The sequence below is a fragment of the Perkinsus marinus genome, assembly GCF_000006405.1.
Source record: "Perkinsus marinus ATCC 50983 genomic scaffold scf_1104296961124, whole genome shotgun sequence".
NCBI classification, from domain to species: Eukaryota; Perkinsozoa; order Perkinsida; family Perkinsidae; genus Perkinsus; species Perkinsus marinus.
In genome coordinates, this window is record NW_003205853.1 from 218796 (window position 1) to 237659 (window position 18864).

At 48.3% G+C, this 18864-nt stretch overlaps 6 protein-coding genes across 6 annotated transcripts; 2 read left to right on the plus strand and 4 right to left on the minus strand.

The window, feature by feature from the left end:
- Window positions 1–1338: 1338 nt before the first annotated feature.
- Window positions 1339–5993, minus strand: Pmar_PMAR021833 (interferon-induced guanylate-binding protein, putative). Its single transcript, XM_002772464.1, has 18 exons — window positions 5913–5993; window positions 5741–5856; window positions 5422–5696; window positions 5233–5381; window positions 4873–5180; window positions 4655–4823; window positions 4457–4572; window positions 4216–4416; window positions 4066–4165; window positions 3893–4024; window positions 3747–3843; window positions 3498–3705; window positions 3315–3452; window positions 3147–3273; window positions 2137–2294; window positions 2015–2082; window positions 1703–1970; window positions 1339–1640 (listed from the first exon to the last, which is right to left on the minus strand). The coding sequence occupies exons 2-18, from the start codon at window positions 5831–5833 to the stop codon at window positions 1527–1529; spliced, it is 2721 nt and encodes a 906-aa protein (XP_002772510.1). The 5' UTR covers window positions 5834–5856; window positions 5913–5993; the 3' UTR covers window positions 1339–1526.
- Window positions 5994–6964: 971 nt separating this feature from the next.
- Pmar_PMAR021834 (hypothetical protein) lies at window positions 6965–8579 on the plus strand (the record flags this gene model as incomplete). The annotated part of the gene is made up of 2 exons (XM_002772465.1): window positions 6965–7187; window positions 7554–8579. 2 exons carry the CDS (start codon window positions 6965–6967, stop codon window positions 8000–8002), a joined length of 672 nt encoding a protein of 223 aa, XP_002772511.1. The 3' UTR covers window positions 8003–8579.
- On the minus strand, window positions 8114–8494 carry Pmar_PMAR021835 (hypothetical protein; the record flags this gene model as incomplete). The annotated part of the gene is made up of 2 exons (XM_002772466.1): window positions 8114–8228; window positions 8400–8494. 2 exons carry the CDS (start codon window positions 8492–8494, stop codon window positions 8114–8116), a joined length of 210 nt encoding a protein of 69 aa, XP_002772512.1.
- Window positions 8580–9734: 1155 nt separating the features above from the next.
- On the plus strand, window positions 9735–11307 carry Pmar_PMAR021836 (hypothetical protein; the record flags this gene model as incomplete). The annotated part of the gene is made up of 4 exons (XM_002772467.1): window positions 9735–9990; window positions 10040–10331; window positions 10790–10953; window positions 11006–11307. The coding sequence occupies 4 exons, from the start codon at window positions 9735–9737 to the stop codon at window positions 11305–11307; spliced, it is 1014 nt and encodes a 337-aa protein (XP_002772513.1).
- A 2318-nt stretch (window positions 11308–13625) lies between these two features.
- Window positions 13626–14489, minus strand: Pmar_PMAR021837 (hypothetical protein; the record flags this gene model as incomplete). Its single annotated transcript, XM_002772468.1, has 2 exons — window positions 13626–13866; window positions 14059–14489. 2 exons carry the CDS (start codon window positions 14487–14489, stop codon window positions 13626–13628), a joined length of 672 nt encoding a protein of 223 aa, XP_002772514.1.
- Window positions 14490–14972: 483 nt separating this feature from the next.
- Window positions 14973–15963, minus strand: Pmar_PMAR021838 (AP-4 complex subunit sigma-1, putative; the record flags this gene model as incomplete). Its single annotated transcript, XM_002772469.1, has 5 exons — window positions 14973–15023; window positions 15070–15181; window positions 15583–15698; window positions 15746–15836; window positions 15911–15963. 5 exons carry the CDS (start codon window positions 15961–15963, stop codon window positions 14973–14975), a joined length of 423 nt encoding a protein of 140 aa, XP_002772515.1.
- Between the last annotated feature and the right edge of the window lie 2901 nt (window positions 15964–18864).

An 18864-nucleotide genomic window follows, 5' to 3' on the forward strand; every position in this document is an offset into this window, starting at 1 on the left:
GGCTCATCTCAGTATCAACCTCCGACACGCCAGTCGCCAACTAAGGCAAGGAAGGCAGCCTCATTATTGTGAGAGGACTCAGCAACACACCCCCTTCTTTGATGCATCGCGATCCCGACCGGGTTCGCCAGTTCGTTCCCTCGGTGGCTCATCACTCTCCTCTCCCGCCGACTCGTCAGCTCTCTCACCTCCGTCATCTTCTTCCTCCACTTCCTCATCGCCCTCACCTTCCCCGTCATAATCTTCATCATCATTAACTGACTTCATCTGAAATGTCCACATAAAAATCCCACAGCAAACAGTAGGCGCCACCTCGAGCAGCGACTCGGGAGCTACCGCGACGAGATCATCTAAGAATAGAAAATCCACTATAACTCATCCTGCCGAGACTAACCTTCAGTGGTGAGCCAAGAGAAGCCCTGATGAGCGGCAGCTGAGTCGTGGAACGCCGTAGAGATCTCGCCGACATCGAACCGGCATTCCGACATGTCATCATTTTGCATTGTGATCTCCACCGACTCCCCCGTAGGCTCGGAGGGATCCCACGGCTGATCCCAAGGAGGATTCGCGAAACCCACTATTGTGGTCTCAGCTACTGCATGGTAATATCGCCTTGATGGATTTGGTATGCCTGACTAGTGAAGCCCTCAAACACCGGGGATAACCCCGAGCTCTTTACAGGTCTTCCCGTCACGATAATCCTGTTGAAGCTTACTGGTGTTGACTATAACTCTTACAAAGCGATCATCAGCCTTGCTGTAGAGTTGAAGGACGCTCCCGTACACACTGGAAGTGCCTGATAGAGCAGCCGATCTTCGCATGACACCATACAAAAAGTAAGATTGATATCGCATGCGGCGAATCCCTCCAAACCAGTCGAGACAGGGAAGATGCACTCGAATGATAAGGAGAGGAAATATCCCAGGCGACCTGGATCGACGAGTGGCGCTGTTTCCCCGAGATAACTGTGACCACTACGAAGGTCACTAGGTGGGAAGAAGTAGTACCCGTGCAAGGAAACGAACTCGAGGTCTCCTATACCAGGAAGTAGGATTCTACCAGGGGACTATTGAGGCACGAGTGATGACCAACATCCGCCTCACCCGCGAGATGGAGCTGCGGCACTCAGTAAAATATAAATCGCCATGAGGTCCAGAAGTATCTAATCGTACAGGGGGACGCTGTAGCGACCTCCTCTCAAGATGACCTCACCAAATGACTGCAAACCCGACCCTTCTGAGGGTGTTGATGCATGGTAACAACAACCTACCCAACCATAGTGAGGACTAAACGCAGAGCTCAGTCGTGATAGACTAGAAAGGCATTATGAACATGAAGTGGGATAATAAAGATGCCATGACTACTACAGCGTGCATAATACTAGTATTACTAACCTCAACCTCAACAATTGAATCTTCTAGACAATACCCGCATACTCATAATAAACTTCACCCTATTGTCACAACTTGTCATCAACTACAACCTATTTTGCATCTTGCATGCTCAACCTCAAGATACTAATTCTATCAACGACAGAACGGCAAGCACTTGCGCTTAGACCGCGGGCCGCCACCTCGTGCCACTCTATCCTTCAACTCCTTTATCTCTTCTCTCAACTTAGTCATCGCCTCATGTGCCGCCTACCAAGGCTACATAGTCGTCAACTACTCCACTACTACCATAATTCTGTCGTCACTACTACCTCTGTCGCAGCTGCCTTCTCCTCGTACACTACCCTTATGGCCTTCTCTCGGCCCTCCACCTCTGCTCGTAGTCGCGCTCGGACCTCCCCATTTTCACCCTCCAGCTGTGCTACCCTCGCGCGCCATTCAGCAACGTTCTTGTCATGATCAGCAGCCATGTCTCGAGTGGTGGTGAAGAGAGCAAGCTCGGCCTCTTTGACGGCAGCCTCGGCCCTCTCAAGCTCGGCTCCAGCTTTCTCCAACTCTTCCTTGAGACGCGCGATTTCGCTGAAGTTAAGGATGAGCAGAAACCACCCAAATCAAAAAAGTACCCAGTCTTTCCAATGAGAGTCTCAGTGAGCGTATCGATCTCATTGTTCTTCGAAGATTCGAAGTCATCCTGAAAAATGACCGCTCCGGGAATCGAACCCACGACCTCACGCAAGCCAGCCACCTTGCCCTCTTGAGCCTCCTTCATCCTCTCCTCCGTACTAACCAGAACATCCTCCAACTCTTCCTTCTCCCTTGTGAGCTCTTCCACTTGCTTCTCGAGCCTCTCAAGTTTACCCTCCCAGCTCTTGTTCGCCTGCGATTCTCTCTTCCTCGCAGTATCTGCCGCACTCTGATGGCAGACAGGAATGCTCCTAATCGTATCAACCATATAGTGCATTGCGATAATTCTACAGGTACATAACGAACGATATCCTACTATCACCTTATACCACGCCTTCCAATCTTTACACTCAAAACTAACATCAAGTTACGGGAATACCATCCGACACTCTTCCACGGCGTGGTGATTACCACACCGCGAGTGCGTAGTGTTGATCATCTCGGTCGAGGTGAACTTGTAGTCACTAATGACAGGCTTATTCCGAAAGCGGAAGACGCCGATATTCGACAAGAAGACAGTTCACTGAGTGATGACCACGGCTTCTACTCGAGTTCCGACGACACTCCATCTATGGTTTCCTATATTCCTATGGAGGATGTAAACGAGCAACTTGCTAATCATAATAGCAATACCCCTGAAGTTGCTGACAATCCACATGCTTTGTCTGGTGATGGTCCTTCCGCTGCTATTGGACCAAGAAATCGTCATCCCCCAGCACGTTTTGTACCGGTGGTGATCCCCGTGAACTTAGTTTCGATAAAGATGGATCCCCCTATCGAGCCTCAGGCTCGAGTGACGAACACATGCAGTTGACCATGTACATACAGTATGTAACATACTTTACCAACTTCAAGTGTTGGTGATACAATGAAAAATTTATGAGGAAATCTTGAGAAGATTTCATTGGTTGCTGTACACTTCTACCCGCATTCGTATTTAAACTCTTATGATCAGCTAAGACAAGCAAACACATGTATATTCCAATGCTGCTCTTTCACACGTAGGACATATTCCATCGCTGGCGACTTTGGTCCTGCGTTGATTCCAGCATGAGGACTCCTCCGACTTACCCCTCACACTATCAGTCATCCTCTCTATCTCACCCTCCTTCCCCTCCAACTGGGCCAGCAGCTCCTCCTCCTTCCTATCCCGTCTAGTCAACTCCTCCTCCAGCTCAGCCACCTTAGCCGTCAGATCCTAACACGAGCCCTCCGCCAACCTTTAAACCCAGAGCCTACCACCAAGGCGGTCTTCTTCAGCGTATCAATACCGACCAGAGCTTCATCTCGTTGACGCCTAGTGAGCTGTTCATCGTGAGAGATGCCTTCGACCTTCTTATCTAACTCAGTCACGAACAGGCCACTTATCTGGATGATCTGAAAAAGGAGTGGTATTGAACAAAACACTAACGGTAACTCCACCTTCTCAGCAGCAACCATGAGCCTCGCCCCCCTCGGTCCTCGAGTATTCATCATTATTTCCTCCAACACCCACTGGAGCTTTTCTATGAGCAGCCTGGCCGATTCCGACATGACCACGTCCAAGTCTTCCGCAGACCATCCCAACACCAACTCTGGCATCACCTCATCAGTGAGTCGCACTGCTACCTCCTCAGCAGAGTTCCGTGCCCTACCACCAACATGACTAAGCCCGCACTCGAATAGATCTACTTCTCGTCATTCAGGGGATAGACCCTCCCCTCTTGAGCCTTAGCATTCTGCATAAGCTCATCGAGGTACTGTTGATAGACCTGGTCACACTCCTCCCCTAAACGGTGCCACACTGTAGGAGCCCGCCACATCGGTCTAGTTCTCACCCATAGCCTTCCTCCTGTACTCGATCTCCACCCTCCTCAACGCAGCGGAGAGTCTCCCATCGACCTCCCGAGTCGCCAAAGGCAGCTCAGCCAGCAACCCATCGACCTTCTCCCCATGAGCCAGGCCCAGAGCTGAAATAAGTCCCTCATTATTATGATACCAGAATTATTACAATCGATCAAAGAGGCGAGCGCTTCGTGCTGAACTTGAATCCATACCGATGGCAGGCTGAAGCCAACCAGAGTAGAGGAGTTAGAGAAATGCTCTGTCAACTGCAGAGGGAAGCCCCACCGTTCGAGCTGATCAATTCAGACGAACTCACCTTTCTGATGTAAACTGCCAAGGCAAACGGGGTGAAGGGAGTACCTCCGCCGCACTTATTGATGGTCACCGCTCTAGAGGCGGCCATGTTCCATATTTTACCACACAGGGCCTGGACTTGGTCGCTGAATTCCTTACGCAGTTTTCCATCAGAAATTGAGTCCAACTTCTGCAAGTCAGCTTCGTTCACAGTAGGTTGGACCTGCAGATTTGCTATGTACCCAACTTCACTCGGGCCCTACTAAAGTGTCACAGTCGACGTCCATAAAGCACTCGAGCATCGCTCTCGATACATCCTTCTTGCCAATGGTCTTCAGAACACTCTCGAGATACTCAGATGAGCTCATAGCCTCGCCGTCTGAGATCATACATGGTCGACCTCAGGCCATTCGGAAATACAATTTTTCAACTATAAATCTGCGAGCTGCGACCACTCTTACATTCGTTCTCCATTTTCAATGCGAAGTCTCTCAAGACCCACAGAAAGGACGTAGAAAGGACCCCCCCCGCCGCCGCTCCACCACACTCCCTATTAAACTCTCTGATCAGCTGATCAGCGTGTTCGCATACAAGCGACAAGCCATTGAACGCCGACTCGTCCAGACCCCCCTAAAGAGGCTCATAACCTCATTCAACAGAACCCCCCCCCCCAACCCACCTTAGAGTTGTATATCAATACGCTACTCATGAGCATAGTCATGGCCATGAGTTTACTATCATGCGCCTTATCCCGGCCGAGACCCTCACAGTCGAGGAATACGACGACCTTATCGTGGAGTTCCTCATCGCAGATGTACATCCAAATGCCTTGGGTACAGCCATTCACGTCGCTGCCCGTTTCGAAGACCACCGAGGGAGGCCGGTTACCGGGCCCATCCTTCTTCTTGCCAAACTTGAGCAGCTTATTCAAAAGCTTATTCTCATTATTCTGCGGGTCGTCACTGGCGTTAGCGGCACCGTTAGGACCTGACGTGGGGGGGAGGGGAATCTCAACACCACGATGGTCTGGAGGACCCACCTTTCACGAGCCTGTTGAGGAGGTAGCTCTTACCAGTTTGCAGCATCCCAACTACTGTTACAACGCTAATTTGCTTGTCGTGACCAAGAGCCTCTAACAGGGCGAGGGCCTCGGGGTCGACCACCAGCTTATCACCATCGAAGGAGACCCTGATAATAGAACTAGAAGTACTCAACTTGAGGCTTTTACAGTTGCACAGCTTTGCCGGGGTTCTTGAATGCCATACTTGTGGTCTTGGTAATGTACGAAGCACGGCGGTAGGCTGTTGGGATGGTCGTAGCAGTCCTCATCACTCGAACCGTAGGAGGACCAACTGATGGTCCCGGAATGAGAGACGGAGAGGAAGAGGGGGAGGAGTTGAACATCGAGAAGGCTGCCGGTACGTCGATAAAGTCGAGGGGAGGGCCCGACATGGGACCAGCAGGATAGAGGGGCATTCCAACTGGCGGAGCAGCGTACCGAACCTGACAATGACTGACTACTATCCCGCTCTGTTGGAGTACTTCACCTGTTCCACTCGAGCCATCGGCTTGCAATCTAGATGGACAAGGCCTATCCTACTACCACCAGCTCGGGGATCATCAGGGGGTATCACAGACATGACCTTAGCTGGTATCCACCGACCTGAGGGGGAGGAGGAGGAGGCACCTGATCGCACCCATGATCGTAGCATAACTCACCTAAAGATTGACTATAATACTCCACTGTTGAACCTTGTGGGAGTTGAGAGGCTTGCACGCACGGACTTATACAACTGCTAGTGTTGCTAGGAGCCATGTTAGGGGTACCAGGTAAAGTACTGGACGCTCCTGTAAGCGAACAAGGATGCCTGAGGACATGCAAATGGACGTAGCCTCACCTTCGTGACGGAGGTGCTCGGATAGCGCTGCTGAGCCGGTTGAAGGGGTAGAGTAGTGGCCAGCAGAGAGCAAATTGGCGACGCGACCAGAGGGGGGCTTAGGGGGAGGGAAGCTGGTGGTCTTCTTGGGGTGATCATCGTAGTGGTAGTAGACAGTAGTGTTAGAGGCCCGTCGGTTGACACTGAGGGGAGTGTGCTCGATCATACTAGTTGACATGAAGAAAGGCAGTGTACGCTGATGATGAGAATATTAAGAGCTTCACTGAACGCAACAGCGACGAGGGCGACACTGGGGGAAAAGTACCTGTCTTGGTATTGCACCAAAATCGACATGTAATACTAGTGGCCACTGCAGGTCACCCGAAAACTGCTGGGTTTGACAGAAGAGCATCGCATCCACTGACAAAGCCTGAGAAAATCTGAGTTCAGGAACAAGGTGAGGATCAGCACCCTAAGACGAGTTTGGGATATGAAATGGATTAGGCCTAGGGGGAGAATCTGAAACGGTCGTCTGGGGTAAGATGCAATAACGCCAAGTGAAGCACTGCCATGATTCGCCCTTTCCAGAGTCGAGACCCGGAAAGCAATTCGTGGTTGGAAGTTCCAACCACGAATTGCGTTCCAACTTGGAACGTTGTATGAACCTGCGAAGGCTGACGACTTCGATGGAATAGTTCTGCCATAGAGTGCGCTGTGAGTCTCGCTCGCCTTGTGGGAAGATTCTTCAATGTAAAAAGCGCGCGCCCTATAATTGGAGACTTGCGTATTTGTGATGCGTACTACGGTTCGTAAAGGTGTATCGGTTCCCTGGGGCATCATTGGTGTTAGTGGTTGAGGATTGGCTCGTGCATCAGCTCGGTTACTTTTCGAGGCATGCTGGATAGCTGTGGAGAGCAAGCCGGGTGCTTTACAACACTACTCGACTTCCTCCAAGGCCGCGGCCGCTGCCGCCGTCGTCACCAAGAGTACAGTTTAGTATCAGACATCTTCTGGACCTCTCCTAAGAGGTCGCTTGTTGGCCGGGACCACCCGCTGAATGGGAAGCAGCTATCGAGGAAACTGCAGTATGTCGTCAAGGCAAGGCCGAATGCTGAGGGTAAGGCTAATGCTCGGCTTCAGAGGTCTAGATTGGGTTAGATGAAAACAGCATCATCACACACTGGGAATAGATGCTGGGGTGTATTTAGCGAGTCATTTCTGCTACAGTGTGATCAGAACTGTTTCGCAAACTTTTTAGGTCAAGTTTCAGTAGTATGATAGCCATCGACAACAGAAGCTTCGCATGGTATATAGTCGTATGCTCAGAACATAAGAAAACGTCGCTTGAAAATTCTCAGCTGGATTCATACTTATATATCATACTTCTCGCGCTCTCTTCGACGGAAACAGCCCGATGATCATGTGGTGATTTGGCGAGCTCCATACCTTGTAAGAGGACGCCTCGTATTATGCCTTTCATCAGATTATGATGACGATATTCAGAGCGTGTCAACTGATGCATCCATGAAATATAGCTGTCGTTCCCGTTCCCAATCGTTCACTCACTCGCCTACCGTATCGGACGAAGTGTCATCGAAAGTGGTGACCTTCAGGGAAGCTGTTGATTTAATTGAGTACGACTCTGCGGATAAGATGGAAGGGCTCGCTAAGCAATCACAGAAGGTTGTCCCTTTGAGAGAGTATGCGCGTAATACCAGACCGGTAAAGCGTTCGGTACGCCGACAGTACCAAGCCAGAACGACGAGGAGGAGTAGTTCCCTTAAGGGTAACAGACGGAGCCGTCTGGATATGACGACCGTTATGAACAGTATGTTGAGGCCAGCGAACTCCCTCGAGTTGACCGCCTTGAGGAGAGATCGCGCTAGGGTATTGACTGCTATTGAGGAGAAGGTATACGGTGTGGTGAACTAGACACATGATTTTCCGAGCAATTGCTTATTTCAGCTCTGTCAGTACGGTACCTCCGGAAATCAGTAACCGCTCTATAGTCAATTTGTACATCTATTATGTAGTATAATTTACTTATTTGTTGTAGTTTTCCGAGGCGTTCCATTTCTTCCTTGCCATTCGGGCATAGTGCTCATCGGCTTTGTCATGGACTTCGCTTCGATGGTTTTGTTGTTCGTCCCCCATCTTTCTGATGTCAGTCTCTTGAAGTTCACTTCTTCCTAACCTAGCTAGGTTTCTCAACTTCAACAAACTTTTCATTGGGTACGTTGAGTGCCGCTTCATTCGGGCAGCGTTACACGGAGCTGAGCTAGGTGATTCTGCGTCGTATGTGATGCCAACTTTGGTTCCTGCGGGTTACCGATCGATGTGTTTTCTCGTTGGCTCGAAGTCCATCGCATCGTGGACGCTGCCAGAAATGTCTGTAACTAGGTGCTGGGAAGTTGTGATGGTCATAGTTGTGTATATATCCCTACCCCATCGAGTATTACCAGACTGGGTAATTCCTTTGCCTTTGAGTCTTTTCGGCTTCTCCTTCCCATTCAATTGAGTTGAGTCCTTAACCAGTGTTGTCGAATAATCAATTACCGGGTGATAATATGATAAGTGTTATAAGCCTAGTTTAATGCCCCATGGAAGTTATCTCAAGATGGCATAGCTGCCCCAAGGGATGTGCCATGGGATGCCATCGATGGGATATGCCTCAGTACAATCGAGTTATTCTGATGGGGCGGCTATGCCATCCGTAACATGTCCGAGTACAACGAGTTTCTTTTAGTGGGGCAGCTACGCCTTTCGAAATATAGCCGAGTACAATAGGTTTCCTTGGGTGAGGCAGCTATGCCATTCGAAATATACCCGAGTACAACGAGTTTCTTTTAGTGGGGCAGCTATGCCATCCGAAATATACCCGGGTATAACGAGTTTCTTTTAGTGGGGCAGCTATGCCGTCCGAAATATGCCCGAGAACGATGAGTTCCTTTTGGTGGGGCAGCTATGCCAGTGGAACAAAGCCATCCCAAGATACAGTACCATCATTGTTCCCCTCAGCACATGGATGTGCACCTCCATGGGCTGGTATATTCGTTTATACCCCATCAAAGGGAGGATATGCTCCGTCCTATAGTACGACATCAGCATAGTGACGGGGATTGGATGAGGTAGTATGGAAGGCATCAATGAGAGTCTTCAACACCATTAAGGGAATCTCAATCCGGCTAGGTCGCTCTCGGCCTCATTGAATTATTTGGCAACTCGGTATAAAGACCCTTCAAGTGATTGACGGGGAAACCCCTTTATGAATAAACGATATTTGTCGAGACAGATCAGCTCGCGTGAACTTATCATTATATGGAGCCTGCGTGACGTTCTTTGATATTGTGTAGTGTCGAAGCGTTGCACGAGTTGCGTTGTTCTTCTATGCTCGTTCTTAGTAATGGTCCTGCACGTTCTCGTGCCTTACAGCTCACTCTGTGTTTTGATGTGTTTGTGAGTTATTACTACCGTATCGCGTTAGAGATGGGTATCTGGACATGCACGTCGATGCGGGAGAGTCTGGGAAAGTTTATCAGTTCGAGACGGCTCCAATTCTGTGTTGGAGACAGTCTCGAAGGAGACGGCATCGAATCGTGTAGCCTTTTCAGCGACGTGAGTTGCATCTTTCGATCGGCTAGCTATTCCATGTAGTTCTGTCCTTATGACATCTGCTGTTGATAAATCTTCTAGCACGATGGAGGAAACGCCTGTTGCGAAGGAGGCCGCTATCAAAAAGACAGCCTCTCAGAACGGCCACACTGATGAGCGTAACAGCGGTGAGAGTGGCAGTCGACGTAGCTACACGCCAGGCTGTTTCGATATACTGTTTGGTCCGAAGGGGATAGGAGCCGAGAAAGCTAAGGACGCCCAGGGTCATGAACATACTAGGGAGGAAGTGAACAGGAGACTTCGGTGGAGTAAGCTGATAGTATTTCTCTATGGCTGTTCATGTGTTTACTTTCTCAGAGGGGCGAGCTCATTTCCCATCTGCTGATGTTAATGCTATTAGAAAACCCAAAGTTGGATCGAAAACTGAACTCCGAAGTCAATCAATGCAGGCCGCACCTCTAGTGCATTTCCAAGAATCGGTATCGTACTGTTCATTCGGGAGTGAAAGCCCTCCTGAACAGGTCGCACATCAGTGTAAAAATCGTACAGAGGTTCTAGTTGATCGTCCTCATTTCCATCGTTTGCCTAGCGCTCAAAATGCTCCTAAGGGTATTATTGCTTCTCTGGGCGCCCATCATGTCAATGCATCGTAGTAGTAGTAGAGCTGAGTAAGTGCGATAACAAAGCGCCTTCAGCTTGAATACAACCTTTCAGTGCTGGTATCCTTATTAATGTGGTCAGTCGTCTACCAACGTATGCTGGTTTATACCATTATCAAATATCGTCTTTCCCTTGATAATATCGAGAATGACTACTACCATCTCTCACTCATATGCTGAAGTGTCGTGTTGGGGAAGACATTTCGTATCTTTGTGTTGGAGCTGTCCCCGCCTTTGTGACGTTAGCCAATCCCCCTCAACCAGAGCATTTCGGTTAATTCCTTTTTCGGATCCAAGAAGCTATCGTAAGTACTGCAAATTTTCAGTTATTTGAATATCACTCAAGTTAATGTTTTCACGTATATTAGGATGTTTCAGACCGGCTGTATGGGGATGGTAAGTCTAGCTTTCTTTCCTGGTCGAACTGTTCACATCTTCATCACTTCAGTTGCACAGCCGTCCCCGATAAGCCCATCCGTGCGAGCAGTTACCGGATGAGCAGAGGCCGTTCAGCCGGTAGGTCAGTCGCCCCTAAGAGGAGCATTTTGAAGAAGGAACAACTTCCACCAGAGCCGGACTCGATAATTCTCAATGAGAATCAGCTCACTATCGGTGAGTTGAGGCTAGCGTGAGCTTAGGCGCAGTTTGACGGTTTTTGTATCAGGTTCACTGCAGTTGGGAGGGTCGACTAAGAAGCATTCTCCCTCGTCAGTATCCCTATGCTCAACAGCGGCGTCAATATACGGTGAAGTTTACGAGGAGATGGATGATGACCTTCGCCCTCGAGGCGCTAGTGTTCACTTCCGCCCACAACAAGTCGAGTATACCTTCGATGATGAGCGCCTCCTTTCAGTGTCTCTGGGAAGAACTGCTGACTATGATGGAGCTCCCAACGAAAAACGCGCGGAGAAGTTGGCTGAGCAGACAGCTACAAAAGCTGTAGCCCGAGGAGTATATGCTTTTTAAGTTACAACATTGTTATGCATATGCATAATCGTCCCTTACCAGTACTATGACGATGATAATTGATGGAAAGCTGAACTGCTCGAAAAACGTCTAGTGCATTGCACTGTATTGCTTACTTAGTTTAGTATTCCCCAGTGACCGTACGGCTCCTACAATATTGTAGCATTGCTCTACCTAGTAGTAGTGATGTTGGTATTATTATTATGTCGATTGCCTATCCTTCTCATGCTTGAGTAAGCTACTACTGCTTACTCATCCTGGTACTATCCTTATTGGGGTAGTGGTCATGTGTATTCAGTCTGTATTCAGAGTGTTCATCACCAAGCAGAGTAGCTCAGCATTCCATGTCTCATAGTGGTTTACTTACCACTTAGGGCATGGTTTGTTTAATGCTCTATGTTGCTCATCCTGCTCCTGATGCTGTTATTACCGATTCAAAGGCTTTCTGTCTTCCACAAGGAAGTTGAGCCGACTGGGGACCTATTCTTAGCTACTACCCATGGTAGATAGTGAGTAGCTTCTTATTGGTTGTTGCCTCTGAGGACTGTTATAAAATCATGAATATTTTTTTTGTTATTTCAGCCTAAGTACTTGCCGTCTATAAACAACTGATTATCCTTCGGTGTTTGCTAGACGGAGCGAAGCTGATTGGGTTGATCTCGTTCATCATTGAATGTCGCTTTTCTAATATTCACAGTCACTCACAAGGTGCGTGTTCGTATCGCTTCTTCTTCTTCTCGAAAGTCACCATTCACACCACGAGATTGTTACATTGTAGTATAAGTAGTCTCTGAAGGCTATCGCTGGGTTCTGTAGTGACCCTAACAATATGCTACAATCTCATCACCACGGATCCACCGCTTTTATCACTCATTCACTATTACTATTTACTTGCCATAGTATTCAGTTTTCATAATTGCACCCGATCGTAGTTCTCGACGTCTTATATGATTCATCCGAGATTCGTTTGTCGGTAAAATTGAATATTGTCACGGTATGAGATATGTCTGTAGTAGTAGTAGTAATCCCAATCTTGTATTCTGTCCTAATATAATAGCAGTTGATCTCCGTGTCACCACTGCTGATTCTCTGTGCTTTTTGTAGTACTTCCAATCTGTCGTCCTGGAGTGGTAGGCGTAGGTGTTTTTGAAACCATGACGTTTCAGAGACGTCTTGTCGTCTATTCCTTCTTACTCTATGCTAGCGTCCTTTTTGTGACGCGCGGTAATGAGTGGACAATAGTATCTATATTATGGTCATATTATTATTATTATTATTATTCTCATCTATCTCGAGGTCACTCGGGTTTTCCAAGCCTCCCCAAATAATCTCTGCTTACTTCTACTATTGGAAACCTTCTCTTCCTAGTGAAGGGATTGGCAACCGAATACTAATAGTGAATAGTATTGTATCGTCCGACCGTGGCAACAGGCGTTGCTGTGTGGACTCTTATCACCCTCTTGGGAGGAGTCGATGGGACTCGTATTCCCTTCTTAGCACAGCACCATTATGATGATGAGAAAGACGTTGAAGTTTATATGAGCGGTGTCGTAGTGTTAGTCTCCGCGTAGTGACTGTTCAACTTCTTCGAGAGGTTCTTATAAGTCATACTGTCTTGAGTTTAGTTCAACGCAGACCTTTGCATGCGTGTAATACCACTCCTCGCGCAAATCAGGTTGGCTCCACTAGCCGTAACATACTGGCTGTATGGTAAGGTGAGGCTTACCGATGAGGCTTGTCATTCAGGCGACGCGAACGCCACTCACAGGTTGGCTGATGTGTTCCGCTGCTGGAAATCAATTTTATCCATGTCTTCATTGTTCGCACCATTAGCAACGCTGGGGTATTGAGTTGATACTGGGTTATTCGAGAAGGGAACACAGTACGCGCAATCCTTGTCAGATCGTTTTTTCTTCAAGTACATTTTGAGCTAAAATCTTCACCTAACATCTTAAATATACCTCTCATACTGAAATCCAAGTCGCGCACTTCAAACTCGGAAAATTGTTCAGCCCTATCTTCGATTCCCTGCGCGCATCTACTGCGGCATCTCTGTGGACAGCAAGAATCAGAGCAAGACGTACTTATTAACTACATCCCTTCAGCAATCATAGAGAGAGAAACTGGTAACTATAAAACGCTGCTGTGACTTCATTAAATCGAAGGCGATCATATCTGCCACTTGTGTTTGCTCTAGCCGGCACTGCAGGCGCTGGCCCCCGATTTTCGACAAGACTTCCTTAGGTCTTCAATCACTTGCATGGTAAGGCCCTCAGCTGACAAGGGTGAACCGTCCTCGGCTGACGGTTCACCCTTTCTTAGAAACCAGCAGTAGACTTGGCAGAGTTTGTAACTCTCATCGCCTTGGCAATCGACCGGTACGCGGCATCGATAGGAGCCAGTTCAGGATGAAACTCGACCCCATAAATAACCCGATCACCCCGTGCCACAGCCTGCTCCTGGAGGAGAGTCTGCTGGCTATCATCGTCAATAGTGCGAAGAGAGGGATAGACTCCCGCGAGCTCGTCATACAACCGTTCACGATCAGCCACCTCGTGGCTGAAAGGGAAGATGTGAACCGTTCACTCGGTTGGAGATGTTGTTCACTTCGTTACGGAGAATCCTAGTCGATGAAGCCATCCCGAGACAGGGCGCCCTGAGTACTGGTCTGACCTATCCAGCTGCAAGTCCTGATTTAGTGGGTAAATTTTACCCATTCCGTAAGAGATGCAACCGTTTTACCGTCCCTACAAATTGAGGGACTGCACACGCTCTCGGACCCTGTCCCGAAAGTCCTCGAACTCACTGTCGAAGATGGGCTCGCGCACCAGCTTTCTTGTAGCCTTAGTTGCTGTTGGGAAACCGAGGATTCCTTCTGGGCAGTAACACCGACTTGACCTTAGGTCTGGGTGCGTCATTACGGTTGGATGCTCGTTTTTGGTACGGGGACTCGGCTGAAAACGGGTATTGTAGTTGTGGACATGGTTACTTCTATCAACAGCGATAGACGCTGATTCGGTCTTCAACCGCATGGAACTACGCCCAGTACCAAACTTTAACTTAAACTTATGATAGTTGCTGAAATTGTGCTCGGCGTCGGACCCGCTACCGCCAACAGTACCAGCAGAGCTCTGAGAGGAGGATAGGAAATCGTCGATGGGGTGGCTGCGGTAGATGGGCATAACTATGGCTGATAGGCTGTATATACATCCAGTGACCGGATACTCAGCTTGTGTGATTCAGGGGTACTTCAGAGATGTTCCATAGGGTGATTCAATACTTTGCGCGCGAAATACTGCCGTAGTAGACGCGCGCAGGGAATCGAAAATGAGGCTGAAAATTTTCTTAGAGTTTCAAGTGCGCGACTTGGATTCCAGTATAAGAGGTATATGTAGGGTGTTTGGTGAAGAAATTAGCTCAAAATTCGATGAAAAACGATCTGCCAAGGATTGCGCGTCTCAGATGGCGTGTACTATTCCTTTTTTCATCTCGAGGTAGAAAGCGGTGTGAAGAATGATGTTTTTTCGGTCGAACGGACAATGGCGATGAATTTCCGACAGGCCACAAATGAATTAAAGTTTGTACATGTATGAATGAATATAAGATCAACGCGGCACACCGGGAGTGAATGAGGAAAGAAACAACAACGCAATCATACAGGAATCTTACTGGACACTATCACCGTGCTTGTCGAGTAAATACAAAGGAGCTAGTATCTGCAATAAAAGGTCATTTCACCGAGGAGTGGTATGAGAAAATTACATTGGCCTTGTTGGTCTCCGCTATGCAGCCGTTGGCTAACATCTCGTCCAGGATGAAATGAGCCTTCTCCATGTTGAACATAATATCAAGTTCGCATACGTTCTCGAAATACCTATTCCGAATTTATTCACAGCGAAAACACTAATGCCATGAACTCATCGTCTTTATGAACATATGCAAATTCGACACAGAAGTTGTCCAAATTGAATAGATACACGCGATAGGAAAAGTCCTATGCGAAGAGGAATGACATGAAGATTCACAAGTTGTTGAAAAGATGGTATGACGAGGAAACACCATCCTATTTGGCAGAGGTTATCTCGCCCTGTGGACAAAACTCATTGGCATGGAGAAAGTAGACGATTTAAGAGGCTAAAACTGATCCCTCGTGAGGTTATGTGCATCGATGCGAATCTAAGCCGTGTTGTCGTAGTAGTAGGCGTTGGACTTGAAACTCTCACACACTATTTCAAAGAGTGTGAATCCACCGTAGTCTACTCCACCCCTCATTACTTATCTAAGGTCTCTACTAGTGTATGTATGAACTCTAAATAGGCCAGCTCGTTGTCTTCATCTGAGCCGTCAACTCCCATGATGAAGTAAAGGGATGCATATCGACGGTAAATCACCTGCTAGGGCGGAATAGGAGTACGTCTCCCGCCTCCAACACTACTACCTTGTAACTACGATATTCCAAAAAACTACACTGATTCTCACTCCTCGACAAACACTTCCGAATGAGCTCATTCTCGATGGCCTGTCGCTCCCTGAATAAACACCATGGCGGCATTTTCTTTCCCTGCAAAATCGTCTTTACTTTATCGTTAGAAAATTCGCGTACTTGGCGAGACGCGTTTGCCCCTGCTTATTAACCATCAAAATGAATTTAATCATTTTCAAAGAAGGAGATGCAACCTTCAACTTGTAGTGTACGAGTTTCAAAAACTGAAAGCATTTCTCGCTACGCTCCGCCACTCCGTATATATCTCGCTCGCCGTTAATTATTCCCATCACCTGCGGGGACCAACTTGGTATTGAACTCCATCGAATCAATAGACCTGTCTTGAGCTTCAAGAGCATTCCTAGGCAGTGCGGGAATATATGCACATGGTCAACTATATGTGTTGCTAGCCATATGGAAATTTGAGGAAATTTGCGAAATTATCGTTGATTTTATACTCTTCTTTGGGAGCGGACATAGTTAACTCAAGTAGTTTAGGATGAGAGATACTTTTTTTTCTTAGTCATGCTTCTGAATTGATGAGTGATATATCAAAACTGTCGGGCGGGCGAGGTTGATGAATCTTCGAGTACATGGTTGAGTACACTCCGGCCCTCAAATGATGCTACTTGTTTGCATAGACAGGATATAAGAGTAAACAAATGATATACACTTGAATGAATGAGTTACTGAAGCCAGTATAATAGGACGGACTCAAGAGCGACTTCAGTGAGTCATAGTTGAGTTACACACTTACAGTTTATGTTGGCACAGTAAAAACTCCTATCGTCCTGAGCATAATAATCGTGAGTTTCTTTACTCACTTCCGTCCAGATAGAACATCCGTCGCACTGGACCCATAGTCCTGTGCTAGCCGTAGGGGACAGCATAGAACGTTGCAGTACCATCTTACCATTAGAATCAGTTGCCGTGAAATAGCGAGGGCATGATGAGATGGTGGACGTCACCCGTGGTTGCGGAGAACTGGTGTTGACCTTAGACGTCTGCCCTTCGTTTCTATAGTACTCTGCCAGTTGTCCCTCTGTCAGCGATGCAGGCTTGATGAGAGTGTTGTGGACAGTTCCCAGTGGGTCGCCATGCAGGCTTTCAATACGTACCAAATGTCTTGAGGATGTCGGAGACTGAGATGCTGAAATGCGGGCAGGTCCGACCCATCTTGCCATGAGCTTCGTACCACAGACCTTCTTCAGCCATATGATAGTGCCAGGTGCAAGCGAACAACTTCGACGACGTTTGCTGCGCTCAGCGATTTTAATAGAATGGCCTCGTACAAGTCGCTTGAGGTACTCTCGATAGGACGCGACTAGCTTCCCAAACTCTTCCTTCTTCTGAGTCAATGTGTCGCCGTAGTCAGGGGGGTCACAATGGCCTGCTACGAACCTCGCAGCACTTTCTAGTGGTTGCTGCCCCGATACACTAGGTGGTGGTCTTGCCTTGTACGTGAAGGTTAAGCCGTTAGGACACGTATCACCGACTTCGTCAGATTGGGTTGAGTTGAGCGAATGGCATATCATAGGGAGTAGTTGATACCAAGGTACCGTACAACCTCCGCACCGGAAAGACCGTATAGCCTCGAATAGTATCTGATGACACCTCTCGAGGAAGGCTCTTCTCTGAGGAGCATTGGGTGGATCGATCAACTGCTTCAATCCCATCGACTGACAGAATGACGTGAATCCACGACCGATGAAGCTCTTGTCGCCATCTGACTGACAGTAGAAGGGCCATCCAAAATGCCAGCAATGTGCAGAAAACAGCCGTATGGACTCTGCTGAACTCTTGTTGCGACTCGGATAGAACATGGAGAACCGCCGAAATGGATCATATACATGTAGGCAGTACTTGATGTTCTCGTCGGGGTATAGGATTAACCACTCCTTGTAACGCAAGTGTAGGGCCTTGGTGGGCTTACACAAACCTTTTCTAGCAATATCACTCCATTGTCATGCGTTTCATCTATAACTCGCTCGCCCGAACGGGACGACACAGACAATGGTAGTGATTAATTAATACGGGATCTAACACGCCCCCCCTCCTAACGATGGAGGACCATCGGGGACCGACTATAAACATATGATGAATAGGCAAACGGATATGTTAGAGTCCTAGTTGAGCCCTTCATCCGGGGGACAGGGTTGTCCATGGTTTACCAACCAGTCTTCTTCAAATAACGTCACCCATTCTTGCTCACCCGTATCCCACCGAAGCAGAACGTCGTCTTGACCAATCCAATCGATAATACGGGCTGTGAACCATTGAAAGCCCGTTTCGTCGTCTGAAACGATTGGAACTTTCACAAAAACCGGCATACCCAGCAGCGAAGGACCCGGTCGACGGCACTCGGTGAAATCCCCGCGATCACGATGTAGAAGTACTATATTACGAATATTCTCGTTGGAGTAGACACCATGAGGGAGGCGCACCCGCACTCGGTTTGTGCTTAGCCTGGACTCGATATGTGCCAACGTGAACGGGCACGACAGCTTGCGCCGGGAGCCCGCATACACCAATACAGGCGCCCCCTTGTCCAACCTATAGTCAGCCTCTCCACGGTCCTTCGATATGGGACTCACTTTGATGTTGCGCTTCTTCACTGCACTCCACATATGGCTCAAGTAAGTATTACGCACCTTCCGATACGTAGAGAATGGCAGCCATGGTGTGACCGTGCGGACGCGAGCACATGCCGCTACGACATCTAATCGGCTGTGACCCAGAGCGAGAAAGTCGGCGGTGACGGGAATCTCAGTTGCCCCCGATAAGATAAAAGTCCCCAATGGTAGATTATTATGCACTAGGGTGATCTCGTCGTATAAATCCTGCCGTTCCATGGCCGAGAGCTTAGCAATTCGACCGTCGTCGTGCCTCAAGAGATGCCTCAGGTAGTCGAGACATGTCCGATGATGTCGCTCGTGGGAACCACTCCATGGAGCATAACGATCCAGAAGCCGTACCTCGCAGTGAGCCTCTGATAAGACAGCTGCCTGGAAGACACCCGATTTGAAATAACTCGCCGAATCCGCATACAGAACCCTCATGGAACCCACTGTACG

Coding starts and splice junctions, on each gene's coding strand:
- Pmar_PMAR021833 (XM_002772464.1), bottom strand. CDS start 5,833: ATGTCTGTGATACCCCCTGATGATCCCCGAGCTGGTGGTAGTAGGATA. Junction 3,706..3,746: donor TATCCCCTGAATGACGAGAA/GTAGATCTATTC, acceptor TGTTGGTGGTAG/GGCACGGAACTCTGCTGAGG. Junction 3,274..3,314: donor TGAAGAAGACCGCCTTGGTG/GTAGGCTCTGGG, acceptor GGCTCGTGTTAG/GATCTGACGGCTAAGGTGGC.